Source organism: Xenopus tropicalis, chromosome 10, assembly GCF_000004195.4.
Source record: "Xenopus tropicalis strain Nigerian chromosome 10, UCB_Xtro_10.0, whole genome shotgun sequence".
NCBI lineage: Eukaryota > Metazoa > Chordata > Amphibia > Anura > Pipidae > Xenopus > Xenopus tropicalis.
This window is the reverse complement of record NC_030686.2, coordinates 50,929,564-50,946,317: the sequence shown is the minus strand read 5'-3', so window position 1 is coordinate 50,946,317 and position 16,754 is coordinate 50,929,564. Positions and strand designations below refer to the sequence as shown.

Sequence of the window (16,754 nt, the reverse complement as noted above, 5' to 3'; positions counted from 1 at the left end):
GACAGTAGGGCAAGATGGAGACAGTAGGGCAAGATGGGGACAGTAGGGCAAGATGGAGACAGTAGGGCAAGATGGAGACAGTAGGGCAAGATGGAGACAGTAGGGCAAGATGGGGACAGTAGGGCAAGATGGAGACAGTAGGGCAAGATGAGACAGTAGGGCAAGATGGAGACAGTAGGGCAAGATGGGGACAGTAGGGCAAGATGGAGACAGTAGGGCAAGATGGGGACAGTAGGGCAAGATGGAGCAGTAGGGCAAGATGGAGACAGTAGGGCAAGATGGAGACAGTAGGGCAAAATGGAGACAGTAGGGCAAGATGGAGACAGTAGGGCAAGATGGAGACAGTAGGGCAAGATGGAGACAGTAGGGCAAGATGGAGACAGTAGGACAAGATGGAGACAGTAGGACAAGATGGAGACAGTAGGACAAGATGGAGACAGTAGGCAAGATGGAGACAGTAGGGCAAGATGGAGACAGTAGGGCAAGATGGAGACAGTAGGACAAGATGGAGACAGTAGGACAAGATGGAGACAGTAGGACAAGAAAATGAGACAGTAGGACAAGATGGAGACAGTAGGACAAGATGGAGACAGTAGGACAAGATGGAGACAGTAGGGCAAAATGGAGACAGTAGGGCAAGATGGAGACAGTAGGGGCAAGATGGGGACAGTAGGGCAAGATGGAGACAGTAGGGCAAGATGGAGACAGTAGGGCAAGATGGGGATAGTAGGGCAAGATGGAGACAGTAGGCCTAAGATGGGGACAGTAGGGCAAGATGGGGACAGTAGGGCAAGATGGGGACAGTAGGACAAGATGGAGGCAGTAGGGCAAGATGGAGACAGTAGGACAAGATGGAGACAGTAGGGCAAGATGGAGACAGTAGGGCAAGATGGAGACAGTAGGAAAAGATGGAGACAGTAGGACAAGATGGAGACAGTAGGACAAGATGGAGACAGTAGGGCAAAATGGAGACAGTAGGGCAAGATGAAGACAGTAGGGCAAGATGGAGGCAGTAGGGCAAGATGGAGACAGTAGGGCAAGATGGAGACAGTAGGACAAGATGGAGACAGTAGGACAAGATGGAGGCAGTAGGGCAAGATGGAGACAGTAGGGCAAGATGGAGACAGTAGGACAAGATGGAGACAGTAGGCAAGATGGAGACAGTAGGGCAAGATGGAGACAGTAGGAAAAGATGGAGACAGTAGGACAAGATGGAGACAGTAGGGCAAAATGGAGACAGTAGGGCAAGATGAAGACAGTAGGGCAAGATGGAGACAGTAGGACAAGATGGAGACAGTAGGACAAGATGGAGACAGTAGGACAAGATGGAGACAGTAGGACAAGATGGAGACAGTAGGGCAAGATGGAGACCAGTAGGGCAAGATGGAGACAGTAGGGCATGATGGAGACAGTAGGACAAGATGGAGACAGTAGGGCAAGATGGAGACAGTAGGGCAAGATGGAGACAGTAGGGCAAGATGGAGACAGTAGGGCAAGATGGAGAGTAGGGCAAGATGGAGACAGTAGGACAAGATGGAGACAGTAGGGCAAGATGGAGACAGTAGGGCAAGATGGAGACAGTAGGGCAAGATGGGGACAGTAGGGCAAGATGGAGACAGTAGGGCAAGATGGGGACAGTAGGGCAAGATGGAGACAGTAGAGCAAGATGGAGACAGTAGGGCAAGATGGGGACAGTAGGGCAAGATGGAGACAGTAGGGCAAGATGGAGACAGTAGGGCAAGATGGAGACAGTAGGGCAAGAGGGAGACAGTAGGACAAGATGGGGACAGTAGGACAAGATGGAGACAGTAGGGCAAGATGGAGACAGTAGGGCAAGATGGAGACAGTAGGGCAAGATGGAGACAGTAGGGCAAGATGGAGACAGTAGGGCCAAAGGGGACAGTAGGGCACTTAAAACCAATTTGATTAGCTGAAGCCCTAGAGTTGTTTTTAAAGTACAAACTCCCAGAACACTTCTCCTGTGCATATAAATAATGTGGGGCCCCATTCCTACCCCCAGCCAGGGGGCAAGATGGGGACAGTAGGGCAAGATGGAGACAGTAGGCAAGATGGAGACAGTAGGGCAAGATGGGGACAGTAGGGCAAGATGGAGACAGTAGGGCAAGATGGAGACAGTAGGGCAAGATGGAGACAGTAGGGCAAGAGGGAGACAGTAGGACAAGATGGGGACAGTAGGACAAGATGGAGACAGTAGGGCAAGATGGAGACAGTAGGGCAAGATGGAGACAGTAGGGCAAGATGGAGACAGTAGGGCAAGATGGAGACAGTAGGGCAAGATGGGGACAGTAGGGCAAGAGGGAGACAGTAGGACAAGATGGGGACAGTAGGACAAGATGGAGACAGTAGGGCAAGATGGGGACAGTAGGGCAAGATGGAGACAGTAGGGCAAGATGGAGACAGTAGGGCAAGATGGAGACAGTAGGGCAAGAGGGAGACAGTAGGACAAGATGGGGACAGTAGGACAAGATGGAGACAGTAGGGCAAGATGGAGACAGTAGGGCAAGATGGAGACAGTAGGGCAAGATGGAGACAGTAGGGCAAGATGGAGACAGTAGGGCAAGATGGAGACAGTAGGGCACTTAAAACCAATTTGATTAGCTGAAGCCCTAGAGTTGTTTTTAAAGTACAAACTCCCAGAACACTTCTCCTGTGCATATAAATAATGTGGGGCCCCATTCCTACCCCCAGCCAGGGCAAGGCCATTACTCAGACTGGTAACACTCGATGGTGGCACCATGGCACGTAGCCCAGACAGGAGTAACTAACAGTGATCCCAGTGCCTGATGCCAAGACCTAGGGGTATGAGGGTGTGCCAATATGCCAAGTGGCTGATCCCACCCACTATCACCGTGGGTACTGCCCCCTGCCTTTCCCCATAAAATAAATATGGGGCTGCCATAATGAGGCCTGATACAGGTTTAGCCCCCGCATACTCAGCCCATAAGAGTAATTTGGGGGCAATAAAACACAGGGAACACACACGGGCACACCATATACACTTGTTGCCCCACGGGCTGGGGCAGAATCCGGCCAGACCATCCAAGGACCTTCCCAGAGGAATGCAGCGATGGAATGAGGAGCAGAAGGACCCTGTATGGTGTTTACCATGGAAACCCCGTGGTATCCTAGGAAACGATGTATGCGGAATTATTTCCCCCTCGGAGTCATATTAATTCAGGAATCCCTCCCGTTTCCCAGTAGCGGCAATGGGGGACGTAACGTTGGCGCAACCGGAAAACAGGGCCCCTCTCTGTGCGCGGAAATACAAAAACCATAGAGTGTAGCACATAGGGCTCCTCTAATCAGCAGGGGCAGTAATAAATACCCCCAATACCTGGGAATACCCATGCCTGAACTAAAGCACACATGGGGGGGATATAATAGTGACTTATTACCCCCCAACCATTAGATGCAGAGAAACTCTAAGGAGGATGGGAATGTTACAGTACAGGTACAGTAGGGGAGTATTCCCGGGGATGGGAATGTTACAGTAGGGGAGTATTCCCGGGGATGGGAATGTTACAGTAGGGGTACAGTAGGGGAGTATTCCCGGGGATGGGAATGTTACAGTAGGGGAGTATTCCCGGGGATGGGAATGTTACAGTAGGGGAGTATTCCCGGGGATGGGAATGTTACAGTAGGGGTACAGTAGGGGAGTATTCCCGGGGATGGGAATGTTACAGTAGGGGAGTATTCCCGGGGATGGGAATGTTACAGTAGGGGAGTATTCCCGGGGATGGGAATGTTACAGTAGGGGTACAGTAGGGGAGTATTCCGGGGATGGGAATGTTACAGTAGGGGAGTATTCCGGGATGGGAATGTTACAGTAGGGTACAGTAGGGGAGTATTCCCGGGGATGGGAATGTTACAGTAGGGGTACAGTAGGGGAGTATTCCGGGATGGGAATGTTACAGTAGGGGTACAGTAGGGGAGTATTCCCGGGATGGGAATGTTACAGTAGGGGTACAGTAGGGGAGTATTCCCGGGAATGGGAATGTTACAGTAGGGGTACAGTAGGGGAGTATTCCCGGCGATGGGAACGTTACAGTAGGGGTACAGTAGGGGAGTATTCCCGGGATGGGATGTTACAGTAGGGAGTATTCCCGGGGATGGGAATGTTACAGTAGGGGTACAGTAGGGGAGTATTCCCGGGGATGGGAATGTTACAGTAGGGGTACAGTAGGGGAGTATTCCCGGGGATGGGAATGTTACAGTAGGGGTACAGTAGGGGAGTATTCCCGGGGATGGGAATGTTACAGTAGGGGTACAGTAGGGGAGTATTCCCGGGGATGGGAATGTTACAGTAGGGTACAGTAGGGGAGTATTCCCGGGGATGGGACGTTACAGTAGGGGTACAGTAGGGGAGTAATTCCGGGGATGGGAATGTTACAGTAGGGGTACAGTAGGGGAGTAATTCCGGGGATGGGAATGTTACAGTAGGGGTACAGTAGGGGAGTATTCCCGGGGATGGGAATGTTACAGTAGGGGTACAGTAGGGGAGTATTCCCGGGGATGGGAATGTTACAGTAGGGGTACAGTAGGGGAGTATTCCCGGGGATGGGAATGTTACAGTAGGGGAGTATTCCCGGGGATGGGAATGTTACAGTAGGGGTACAGTAGGGGAGTATTCCCGGGGATGGGAATGTTACAGTAGGGGTACAGTAGGGGAGTATTCCGGATTGGGAAATGTACAGTAGGAGTATTCCGGGAGAATGTTACACGTAGGGTACAGTAGGGGATATTCCCGGGATGGGAATTCAAGTAGGGGAGTATTCCCGGATGGGAATGTTACAGTAGGGGTACAGTAGGGGAGTATTCCCGGGGATGGGAATGTTACAGTAGGGGAGTATTCCCTGGGATGGGAATGTTTTTACAGTAGGGGTACAGTAGGGGAGTATTCCGGGGATGGAAATGTTACAGTAGGGGTATTCCCAGGGGATTGGAAGTTAACAGTAGGGGTACAGTAGGGAGTATTCCCGGGGATGGGAATGTTACAGTAGGGGTACAGTAGGGGAGTATTCCCGGGGATGGGAATGTTACAGTAGGGGAGTATTCCCGGGATCGGAATGTTACAGTAGGGGTACAGTAGGGGAGTATTCCCGGGATGGGAATGTTACAGTAGGGGTACAGTAGGGGAGTAATTCCCATGGGGATGGAATGTTACAGTAGGGGTACAGTAGGGGAGTATTCCCGGGGATGGGCTGTTACAGTAGGGGTACAGTAGGGGAGTATTGCCCGGATGGGAATGTTACAGTAGGGGTACAGTAGGGGAGTATTCCCGGGATGGGAATGTTACAGTAGGGGTACAGTAGGGGAGTATTCCCGGGGATGGGGCTGTTACAGTAGGGGTACAGTAGGGGAGTATTCCGGGGATGGGAATGTTACAGTAGGGGTACAGTAGGGAGTATTCCCGGGGATGGGGCTGTTACAGTAGGGGTACAGTAGGGGAGTATTCCGGGATGGGAATGTTACAGTAGGGGTACAGTAGGGGAGTATTCCCGGGATGGGAATGTTACAGTAGGGGTACAGTAGGGGAGTATTCCCGGGGATGGGAATGTTACAGTAGGGGTACAGTAGGGGAGTATTCCCGGGGATGGGGCTGTTACAGTAGGGGTACAGTAGGGGAGTATTCCCGGGATGGGAATGTTACAGTAGGGGTACAGTAGGGGAGTATTCCCGGATGGGAATGTTACAGGTAGGGGTACAGTAGGGGAGTATTCCCGGGGATGGGAATGTTACAGTAGGGGTACAGTAGGGGAGTATTCCCGGGGATGGGAATGTTACAGTAGGGGTACAGTAGGGGAGTATTCCCGGGGATGGGAATGTTACAGTAGGGGTACAGTAGGGGAGTATTCCCGGGGATGGGAATGTTACAGTAGGGGTACAGTAGGGGAGTATTCCCGGATGGGGAATGTTACAGTAGGGGTACAGTAGGGGAGTATTCCCGAGGATCGTTACTGTACGGTGAATCCCAGGGGAACGGGAGCGGTGACCCAGATTTCGCGGGCGAGGGGAGGGGCCAATCCCTGCTCTCTGGAGATTCAGCCAATCTGTGGGGGATTTATGAGCCCATAAAGCCGTCAGTATATAGTAATGCTGAGCGCGGCCGATTATCCCTGCTCACATCTTGCTCTACAGGCACAGGCAATGGATCTGATGGAGGGGCCCATTCCCTGGGGGATTAAGGGTAAAGCAAATAAAGCCCCGTGGCACAGCCGCACCTCCCTGTACTGTTGGCATCCCCAGTGAGTTACCCGGAGGGGAGGGTTGCAGAGGAGGGAGGGACATTTGTAGAGACGGGTGCCAGCACCCAGCCAACGCCTTAGTAATTGTGCAGGGAATACCCTAGTCTGGGGCAAAGCCGCCCAAAGCTGCCAGTCTGCCAGTCACTGAGACAGTTTGTACCCGGCTCTGCCAGAAAGGTAACCGCGTCATCATGGTGGCCATGTCTGGGCACAGTCACCGGCAGGAGTGGCACCCTATATACACCCATGCCCACTCATAGACACGCCTATACGGCACCCTATACTCTTACACCCATGCTCCCTCATAGGCACGCCTATACGGCACCCTATACTCTTACACCCATGCCCCCTCATAGGCACGCCTATACGGCACCCTATACTCTTACACCCATGCCCCCTCATAGGCACGACTACTTACATATCCCTCATCTGAGCGAGGCTGCCATGGCACCGACAGGCACTGAGATAGAGAAGGTGGGCTGGGTGCAGCCCTGGCACAATGGGCACGCTCGTTAGCAGCCATGTATAAGCGTAAGAGATGGGCACGCTCGTTAGCAGCCATGTATAAGGGTAAGAGATGGGCTCGCTCGTTAGCAGCCATGTATAAGGGTAAGAGATGGGCTCGCTCGTTAGCAGCCATGTATAAGGGTAAGAGATGGGCTCGCTCGTTAGCAGCCATGTATAAGGGTAAGAGATGGGCACGCTCGTTAGCAGCCATGTATAAGGGTAAGAGATGGGCACGCTCGTTAGCAGCCATGTATAAGGTAAGAGATGGGCACGCTCGTTAGCAGCCATGTATAAGGGTAAGAGATGGGCACGCTCGTTAGCAGCCATGTAATAAGGTAAGAGATGGGCACGCACGTTAGCAGCCATGTATAAGGGTAAGAGATGGGCACACTCGTTAGCAGCCATGTATAAGGGTAATAGATGGGCACGCTTGTTAGCAGCCATGTATAAGGGTAAGAGATGGGCACGCTCGTTAGCAGCCATGTATAAGGGTAAGAGAATGGGCACGCTCGTTAGCAGCCATGTATAAGGGTAAGAGATGGGCACGCTCGTTAGCAGCCATGTATAAGGCGGTAAGAGATGGGCACGCTCGTTAGCAGCCATGTATAAGGCTAAGAGATGGGCACGCTCGTTAGCAGCCATGTATAAGGGTAAGAGATGGGCACGCTCGTTAGCAGCCATGTATAAGGGTAAGAGATGGGCACGCTCGTTAGCAGCCATGTATAAGGGTAAGAGATGGGCACGCTCGTTAGCAGCCATGTATAAGGGTAAGAGATGGGCACGCTCGTTAGCAGCCATGTATAAGGGTAAGAGATGGGCACGCTCGTTAGCAGCCATGTATAAGGGTAAGAGATGGGCACGCTCGTTAGCAGCCATGTATAAGGGTAAGAGATGGGCACGCTCGTTAGCAGCCATGTATAAGGGTAAGAGATGGGCTACGCTCGTTAGCAGCCATGTATAAGGGTAAGAGATGGGCACGCTCGTTAGCAGCCATGTAAAAGGGTAAGAGGTGCACGCTCGTTAGCAGCCATGTATAAGGGTAAGAGATGGGCACGCTCGTTAGCAGCCATGTATAAGGGTAAGAGATGGGCACGCTCGTTAGCAGCCATGTATAAGGGTAAGAGATGGGCACGCTCGTTAGCAGCCATGTATAAGGGTAAGAGATGGGCACGCTCGTTAGCAGCCATGTATAAGGGTAAGAGATGGGCACGCTCGTTAGCAGCCATGTATAAGGGTAAAGAGATGGGCACGCTCGTTAGCAGCCATGTATAAGGGTAAGAGATGGGCACGCTCGTTAGCAGCCATGTATAAGGGTAAGAGATGGGCACGCTCGTTAGCAGCCATGTATAAGGGTAAGAGATGGCACGCTCGTTAGCAGCCATGTATAAGGGTAAGAGATGGGCACGCTCGTTAGCAGCCATGTATAAGGGTAAGAGATGGGCACGCTCGTTAGCAGCCATGACAGCTGATTGATATCACAGCTCGTTACCTGGGAATCATTATGCACAGCCGGGGGGCCCCCTAATCATTACAGGCACCGCTGCTGGGGTCTCGCCCAGTTCATTTCCCACAATGCCTTTCCCTCCCGCGGGGCCACACCCAGTTTAGCGGAGAGGAATCTCATTTCCCAGAGTCGCAGGGTTTGATCCGGTTCCTCCCTTTCATGTTCCGCCAACGCCGGAGCGGCCGCCGATAAAGTGCAAAGAGCCAAGCGGCCTACGGATTCCAGCAACCAGCACTCTCATTAGAGCGTTTCCAGCAGAGAGGGAAAGGGGTCTCTTTATTTATAATGAGGGAAAGCAAAGAGAATTTACAAACTAAAACTCCCAGCAGCCCAGGCAGGTTGCCACCCCCCCATGCCAGGCCCCCCCACAAAGCCAGGGCCCCCCCTGCCCCACAATGCCAGGACCCCCCCCCCACAATGCCAGGGCCCCCCTCCCCACAATGCCAGCGGCCCCCCCTCCCCACAATGCCAGGAACCCCCCCCCCACAATGCCAGGGCCCCCCTCCCCACAATGCAGGCCCCCCTCCCACAATGCCAGGCCCCCCCCCACAATGCCAGGGCCCCCTCCCCACAATACCAGGACCCCCCTCCCCCAAATGCCAGGGCCCCCTCCACAATGCAGGGCCCCCCCTCCACAATGCCAGGCCCCCCCACAAAACCAGGCCCCTCCCCACAATGCCAGGGCCCCCCCTCCCGCTCACAATGCCAGGACACCCCTCCCCACAATGCCAAGGGCCCCCCCCACAATGCCAGGGCCCCCTCCCCACAATGCCAGGGCCCCCCTCCCCACAATGCCAGGACACCCCTCCCCCACAATGCCAGGGCCCCCTCCCACAATGCAACAGGCCCCCCCTCCCCACAATGCCAGGCCCCTCCTCCCCACAATGCCAGGACGCCCCCCCCCTAAATGCCAGGGCCCTCCTCCCCACAATGCCAGGCCCCCCCACAAGCCAGGGCCCCTCCACAATGCCAGGACCCCCCCCCAACAATGCCAGGCCCCCCCCCAACAATGCCAGGCCCGCCCCACAAGCCAGGGCCCCTCCCCAACAATGCCAGGTCCCCCCCCACAATGCCAGGGCCCCCCCTCCCCACAATGCCAGGGCCCCCCCCACAATGCCAGCCCCCCCACACAATGCCAGGCCTCCCCCCCCAATGCCAGGGCCCCCCCACAATGCCAGGGCCTCCCCCACAATGCCAGGGCCCCCCCAGCAATGCCAGGGCCCCCCCACATGCCAGGGTCCCCCCACAATGCCAGGGTCCCCCCCCAAATGCAGGGCCCCTCCACACAATGCCAGGGCCCCCCCACAATGCCATCCCCCCCACACAATGCCAGGGCCCATCTCACACCTGTAATTAGCAGCTCGTTTGCCTTTCCCGGCTAATTATAACAATCCCGCCCCCAGAATAAAATCCCGTGTAATTTGCCAGTCAGGCGCATATGTAAATAAGGGATTGTCTCAATGAGCAGAAACCTAATTAGCTCCGGGGGGGGGGCCGGGGGGGGGAATCATTGCTCTCTGGCGCTGCCGCTGCCTGCACTGGCACTGACTGAGGCCCTGCTCTTAAACTACAATTCCCAGCAACCCCTGAGGGCAAGAATACCAGCAATAGCAACAGGCTAACCCAATATATACCCTAAATGGAGCGGGGGCGTCCCCCCCAGCAGCATTAAAGGGGAAGTAGAACTTCAGTTCTTCCTGGGAGGGGCTTGATTTGCCAGTTATTCACTTTACATATAAAATACAGTATTGTGCGGAAGCCCCGCCCACTGCGCCAAACATACGTGGTACTTACATCTGTGTCTGGGCCTTTATCTGCCCCGGGGCAGGTGAACGTGACGAACTCATGGCAGCGCTTGTGAACCACGAAGCAGCAAACTGAGAAGGGAAGAGAGAGGGAGAGGTTACGATTGGCTGCAGCAGAATCGCCATCGCTCGCTACGACACATCATATATATATATATAGCCAGGCGGGTACCAGCTTGGCACCATCTGCCCTTAGGTAACTCCCACATAGGCCTCCAAGGGGTGCTGGGAGTTGTAGTACAAACCCCCTTGCAGTTCTCTTACACACAGATTCCAGGGCAAGTGCCCGGGGCCCGTGCCAGGGAAAAAGTGGGTGACAGATGGGCATCGGGCAGAAGCGAATGGAAATTCAGAACGTTCTGCCTGAATCATCCCCTGTATAACTCCCTGCCAAATCCTATGGGAATGACACAGCGATATGTGAGGAGAGCGCGGGCAGTGCCAGCCTGGCACACTGGCTATAGGGGGCGCTCAGGACGCAGATTATCAGTTATGCCCAATATCAGTTGGGCCACTTGGTCAGGAGGGGAGAGGTCAGCAGCTATATGGGCCCCCCATGTAAGGGCCCCGGGGGAAACTGATGTCTGTGCACGAGGGTGAGGGGCACTCAATAAGATCAATGCTGAGGGTGAGGGGCACTCAATAAGATCAATGCTGAGGGTGAGGGGCACTCAATAAGATCAATGCTGAGGGGGTGAGGGGCACTCAATAAGATCAATGCTGAGGGTGAGGGGCACTCAATAAGATCAATGCACGAGGGTGAGGGGCACTCAATAAGATCAATGCTGAGGGGTAAGGGCCACTCAATAAGATCAATGCTGAGGGTGAGGGGCACTCAATAGATCAATGCTGAGGGTGAGGGGCACTCAATAAGATCAATGCTGAGGGGGTGAGGGGCACTCAAAAAGATCAATGCTGAGGGTGAGGGGCACTCAATAAGATCAATGCTGAGGGTGAGGGGCACTCAATAAGATCAATGCTGAGGGTGAGGGGCACTCAATAAGATCAATGCTGAGGGTGAGGGCCTCAATAAGATCAATGCTGAGGGGGTGAGATCACTAGGCTGGAGTCTGCACTTTCAATAAGATCAATGCTGAGGGTGAGGGGCACTCAATAAGATCAATGCACGAGGGTGAGGGGCACTCAATAAGCATCAATGCCTGAGGGGTGAGGGGCACTCAATAAGATCAATGCTGAGGTGAGGGGCACTCAATAAGATCAATGCACGAGGGTGAGGCGGCACTCAAAAAGATCAATGCTGAGGGTGAGGGGCACTCAATAAGATCAATGCACGAGGTTGAGGGGCACTCAATAAGATCAATTGCTGAGGGGGTGAGGGGCACTCAATAAGATCAATGCTGAGGGGGTGAGGGGCACTCAATAAGATCAATGCACGAGGGTGAGGGCACTCAATAAGATCAATGCTGAGGGGGGTTGAGGGGCACTCAATAAGATCAATGCTGAGGGTGAGGGGCACTCAATTAAGATCAATCTGAGGGTGAGGGGCACTCAATAAGATCAATGCTGAGGGTGAGGGGCACTCAATAAGATCAATGCTGAGGGGGGGGACACTCCAATAAGATCAATGCTGAGGGGTGAGGGGCACTCAATAAGATCAATGCTGAGGGTGAGGGCACTCAATAAGATCAATGCTGAGGGGGTGAGGGGCACTCAATAAGATCAATGCTGAGGGGTGAGGGGCACTCAATAAGATCAATGCACGAAGGGTGAGGGGCACTCAATAAGATCAATGCTGAGGGGGTGAGGGGCACTCAATAAGATCAATGCTGAGGGGGTGAGGGGCACTCAATAAGATCAATGCACGAGGTGAGGGGCACTCAAAGATCAATGCTGAGGGTGAGGGGCACTCAATAAGATCAATGCTGAGGGTGAGGGGCACTCAATAAGATCAATGCACGAGGGTGAGGGGCACTCAAAAAGATCCCAGAATGCTGAGGGTGAGGGGCACTCAATAAGATCAATGCACAGGGTTGAGGGGCACTCAATAAGATCAATGCTGAGGGGGTGAGGGGCACTCAATAAGATCAATGCTGAGGGGGTGAGGGGCACTCAATAAGATCAATGCACGAGGGTGAGGGGCACTCAATAAGATCAATGCTGAGGGGGTGAGGAGGCACTCAATAAGATCAAGCTGAGGGGGTGAGGGCAACTCAATAAGATCAATGCACGAGGTGAGGGGCACTCAATAAGATCAATGCTGAGGGGGTGAGGGCACTCAATAAGATCAATGCTGAGGGGGTGAGGGGCACTCAATAAGATCAATGCTGAGGGTGAGGGGCACTCAATAAGATCAATGCTGAGGGTGAGGGGCACTCAATAAGATCAATGCACGAGGGTGAGGGGCACTCAAAAGAATCAATGCTGAGGGGGTGAGGGCACTCAATAAGATCAATGCTGAGGGGGTGAGGGGCACTCAATAAGATCAATGCTGAGGGTGAGGGGCACTTCAATAAGATCAATGCACGAGGGTGAGGGGCACTCAAAAAGATCAATGCTGAGGTTACAGGGGTGAGGGGCACTCAATAATCAATGCACGAGGGTGAGGGGCACTCAATAAGATCAAATGCTGAGAGGGTGAGGGGCACTCAATAAGATCAATGCTGAGGGTGAGGGCACTCAATAAGATCAATGCTGAGGGGTGAGGGCAAACTCAATAAGATCAATGCTGAGGGGGTGAGTGGCACTCAATAAGATCAATGCTGAGGGGGTGAGGGGCACTCAATAAGATCAATGCTGAGGGGGTGAGGGGCACTCAATAAGATCAATGCTGAGGGTGAGGGGCACTCAATAAGATCAATGCTGAGGGGGTGAGGGGCACTCAATAAGATCAATGCTGAGGGGTTGAGGGCACTCAATAAGATCAATGCTGAGGGTGAGGGGCACTCAATAAGATCAATGCTGAGGGCAAGGGGCACTCAATAAGATCAATGCTGAGGGGGTGAGGGGCACTCAATAAGATCAATGCTGAGGGGGTGAGGGGCACTCAATAAGATCAATGCTGAGGGTGAGGGGCACTCAATAAGATCAATGCTGAGGGGTGAGGGGCACTCAATAAGATCAATGCTGAGGGTGAGGGCACTCAAAAATCAATGCTGAGGGGGTGAGGGGCACTCAGTAAGATCAATGCTGAGGGGGTGAGGGGCACTCAATAAGATCAATGCTGAGGGTGAGGGGCACTCAATAAGATCAATGCTGAGGGGGTGAGGGGCACTCAATAAGATCAATGCTGAGGGGTGAGGGGCACTCAATAAGATCAATGCTGAGGGGTGAGGGGCACTCAATAAGATCAATGCTGAGGGGGTGAGGGGCACTCAATAAGATCAATGCTGAGGGTGAGGGGCACTCAATAAGATCAATGCTGAGGGGGTGAGGGGCACTCAATAAGATCAATGCTGAGGGTGAGGGGCACTCATAAGATCAATGCTGAGGGGTGAGGGGCACTCAATAAGATCAATGCTGAGGGGGTGAGGGGCACTCAATAAGATCAATGCTGAGGGCAAGGGCACTCAATAAGATCAATGCTGAGGGGGTGAGGGGCACTCAATAAGATCAATGCTGAGGGGGTGAGGGGCACTCATAAGATCAATGCTGAGGGGGTGAGGGCACTCAATAAGATCAATGCTGAGGGGCACTCAATAAGATCAATGCTGAGGGGGTGAGGGGCACTCAATAAGATCAATGCTGAGGGTGAGGGGCACTCAATAAGATCAATGCTGAGGGCAAGGGGCACTCAATAAGATCAATGCTGAGGGGGTGAGGGGCACTCAATAAGATCAATGCTGAGGGGGTGAGGGGCACTCAATAAGATCAATGCTGAGGGTGAGGGGCACTCAATAAGATCAATGCTGAGGGGGTGAGGGGCACTCAATAAGATCAATGCTGAGGGTGAGGGGCACTCAATAAGATCAATGCTGAGGGGGTGAGGGCACTCATAAGATCAATGCTGAGGGGGTGAGGGGCACTCAATAAGATCAATGCTGAGGGGGTGAGGGGCACTCAATAAGATCAATGCTGAGGGGGTGAGGGGCACTCAATAAGATCAATGCTGAGGGTGAGGGGCACTCAATAAGATCAATGCTGAGGGTGAGGGGCACTCAATAAGATCAATGCTGAGGGGGTGCCCGCGGGCAGGAAAGTGCTGTGTGTGGGTATGGCTCAGTGAGCACTAATGGTGCCAGCCTGCTGCTACCCAGCCCCTGCTAATCTCCTAATTACTGCCCTCATTGCCTCTGCCCCCTGGCACTCACATTCCTCCATAGCGACGCACCGCCACTAATTATACTGTGCCCCCTCTCCCTCCACTGCCGTGCCCCCCCTTCTACTGCCGTGCCCCCTCTCCCTCCACTGCCGTGCCCCCCCTTCTACTGCCGTGCCCCCTCTCCCTCCACTGCCGTGCCCCCCTTCTACTGCCGTGCCCCCTCTCCCTCCACTGCCGTGCCCCCCTTTCTACTGCCGTGCCCCCCTTCTACTGGCCGTGCCCCCTCTCCCTCCACTGCCGTGCCCCCCCTTCTAGCTGCTGTGCCCCCTCTCCCTCCACTGCCGTGCCCCCCTTCTACTGCCGTGCCCCCTCTCCTCCACTGCCGTGCCCCCCTTCTACTGCCGTGCCCCCTCTCCCTCCACTGCCGTGCCCCCCTTCTACTTCTGTGCCTCCCCTTCTACTGCCGTGCCCCCTTCCCTTCACTGCCGTGCCCCCCCTTCTACTGCTGTGCCCCCTCTCCCTCCACTGCCGTGCCCCCCCCTCTACTGCTGTGCCCCCTCTCCTCCACTGCCGTGCCCCCCCTTCTACTGCTGTGCCCCCACTCCCTCCACTGCCGTGCCCCCACTCCCTCCACTGCCGTGCCCCCTTCTACTTCTGTGCCCCCTTCTACTGCTGTGCCCCCCCTTCTACTGCCGTGCCCCTCTCCCTCCACAGCCGTGCCCCCTTCTACTTCTGTGCCCCCCTTCTACTGCCATGCCCCCTCTCGCCTCCACTGCCATGCCCCCCCCTTCTACTTCTGTGCCCCCCTTCTACTGCCGTGCCCCCCCTTCTACTGCCGTGCCCCCTCTCCCTCCACTGCCGTGCCCCCCTTCTACTGCTGTGCCCCTCTCCCTCCACTGCCGTGCCCCCCTTCTACTGCCGTGCCCCCCTTCTACTGCCGTGCCCCTCTCCCTCCACTGCCGTGCCCCCCTTCTATCTGCCGTGCCCCCCCTTCTACTGCCGTGGCCCCCTCTCCCTCCACTGCCGTGCCCCCCCCTTCTACTGCTGTGCCCCCTCTCCCTCCACTGCCGTGCCCCCTTCTACTTCTGTGCCCCCTTCTACTGCTGTGCCCCCCCTTGTACTGCCGTTGCCCCCTCTCCCTCCACAGCCGTGCCCCCTTCTACTTCTGTGCCCCCCTTCTACTGCCGTGCCCCCCTTCTACTGCCGTGCCCCCTCTCCCTCCACTGCCATGCCCCCCCTTCTACTTCTGTGCCCCCCTTCTACTGCTGTGCCCCCTCTTCTACTGCCGTGCCCCCTCTCCCTCCACTGCCGTGCCCCCCCTTCTACTGCCGTGCCCCCTCTCCCTCCACTGCCGTGCCCCCCCTTCTACTGCTGTGCCCCCTCTCCCTCACTCGCCTGTGCCCCCCCTTCTAACTTCTGTGCCCCCCCTTCTACTGCCATGCCCCCTCTTCTACTGCCGTGCCCCCTCTCCCTCCACTGCTGTGCCCCCTTCTACTGCCGTGCCCCCTCTCCCTCCACTGCCGTGCCCCCCCTTCTACTGCTGTGCCCCCTCTCCCTCCACTGCCGTGCCCCCCCTTCTACTTCTGTGCCCCCCCTTCTACTGCCATGCCCCCCTTCTACTGCTGTGCCCCCTCTCCCTCCACTGCCGTGCCCCCCCTTCTACTGCCGTGCCCCCTCTCCCTCCACTGCCGTGCCCCCCCTTCTACTGCTGTGCCCCCTCTCCCTCCACTGCCGTGCCCCCCCTTCTACTGCCGTGCCCCTCTCCCTCCACTGCCGTGCCCCCCCTTCTACTGCCGTGCCCCCTCTCCCTCCACTGCCGTGCCCCCCCTTCTACTGCCGTGCCCCCTCTCCCTCCACTGCCGTGCCCCCTTCTACTGCTGTGCCCCCCTTCTACTGCCGTGCCCCCTCTCCCTCCACAGCCGTGCCCCCTTCTACTGCTGTGCCCCCCCTTCTACTTGCCGTGCCCCCTCTCCCTCCACAGCCGTGCCCCCTTCTACTTCTGTGCCCCCCTTCTACCTGCTGTGCCCCCCCTTCTACTGCCGTGCCCCTCTCCCTCCACTGGCCATGCCCCCCCTTCTACTTCTGTGCCCCCCTTCTACTGCCGTGCCCCCTCTTCTACTGCCGTCCCCCTCTCCCTCCACTGCCGTGCCCCCTCTCCCTCCCCTGCCGTGCCCCCCCCCTTCCCCCTTCTACTTCTGTGCCCCCCCTTCTACTGCCGTGCCCCCTCTTCTACTGCCGTCCCCCTCTCCCTCCACTGCCATTGACCCCCCTTCTACTGCCGTGCCCCCTCTCCCTCCACTGCCGTGCCCCCCTTCTACTGCTGTGCCCCCTCTCCCTCCACTGCCGTGCCCCCCCTTCTACTGCCGTGCCCCCTCTCCCTCACTGCCGTGCCCCCCCTTCTACTGCCGTGCCCCCTCTCCCTCCCACTGCCGTGCCCCCCCTCTACTGCTGTG

At 55.6% G+C, this 16,754-nt stretch overlaps 1 protein-coding gene across 3 annotated transcripts in view; it reads right to left on the bottom strand.

The window, feature by feature from the left end:
* prkca (protein kinase C, alpha) overlaps positions 1-16,754 on the bottom strand; it is a 120,245-nt gene that overhangs the window by 57,534 nt on the left and 45,957 nt on the right. For 2 of the 3 annotated variants that reach the window (XM_031894176.1, NM_001079284.1), the window contains 1 exon segment: positions 10,072-10,154. The exons of the other annotated variant lie outside the window; for it this stretch is intronic. In XM_031894176.1, coding sequence (XP_031750036.1) covers positions 10,072-10,154 — 83 coding nt within the window. 3 annotated transcript variants of the gene reach the window in all.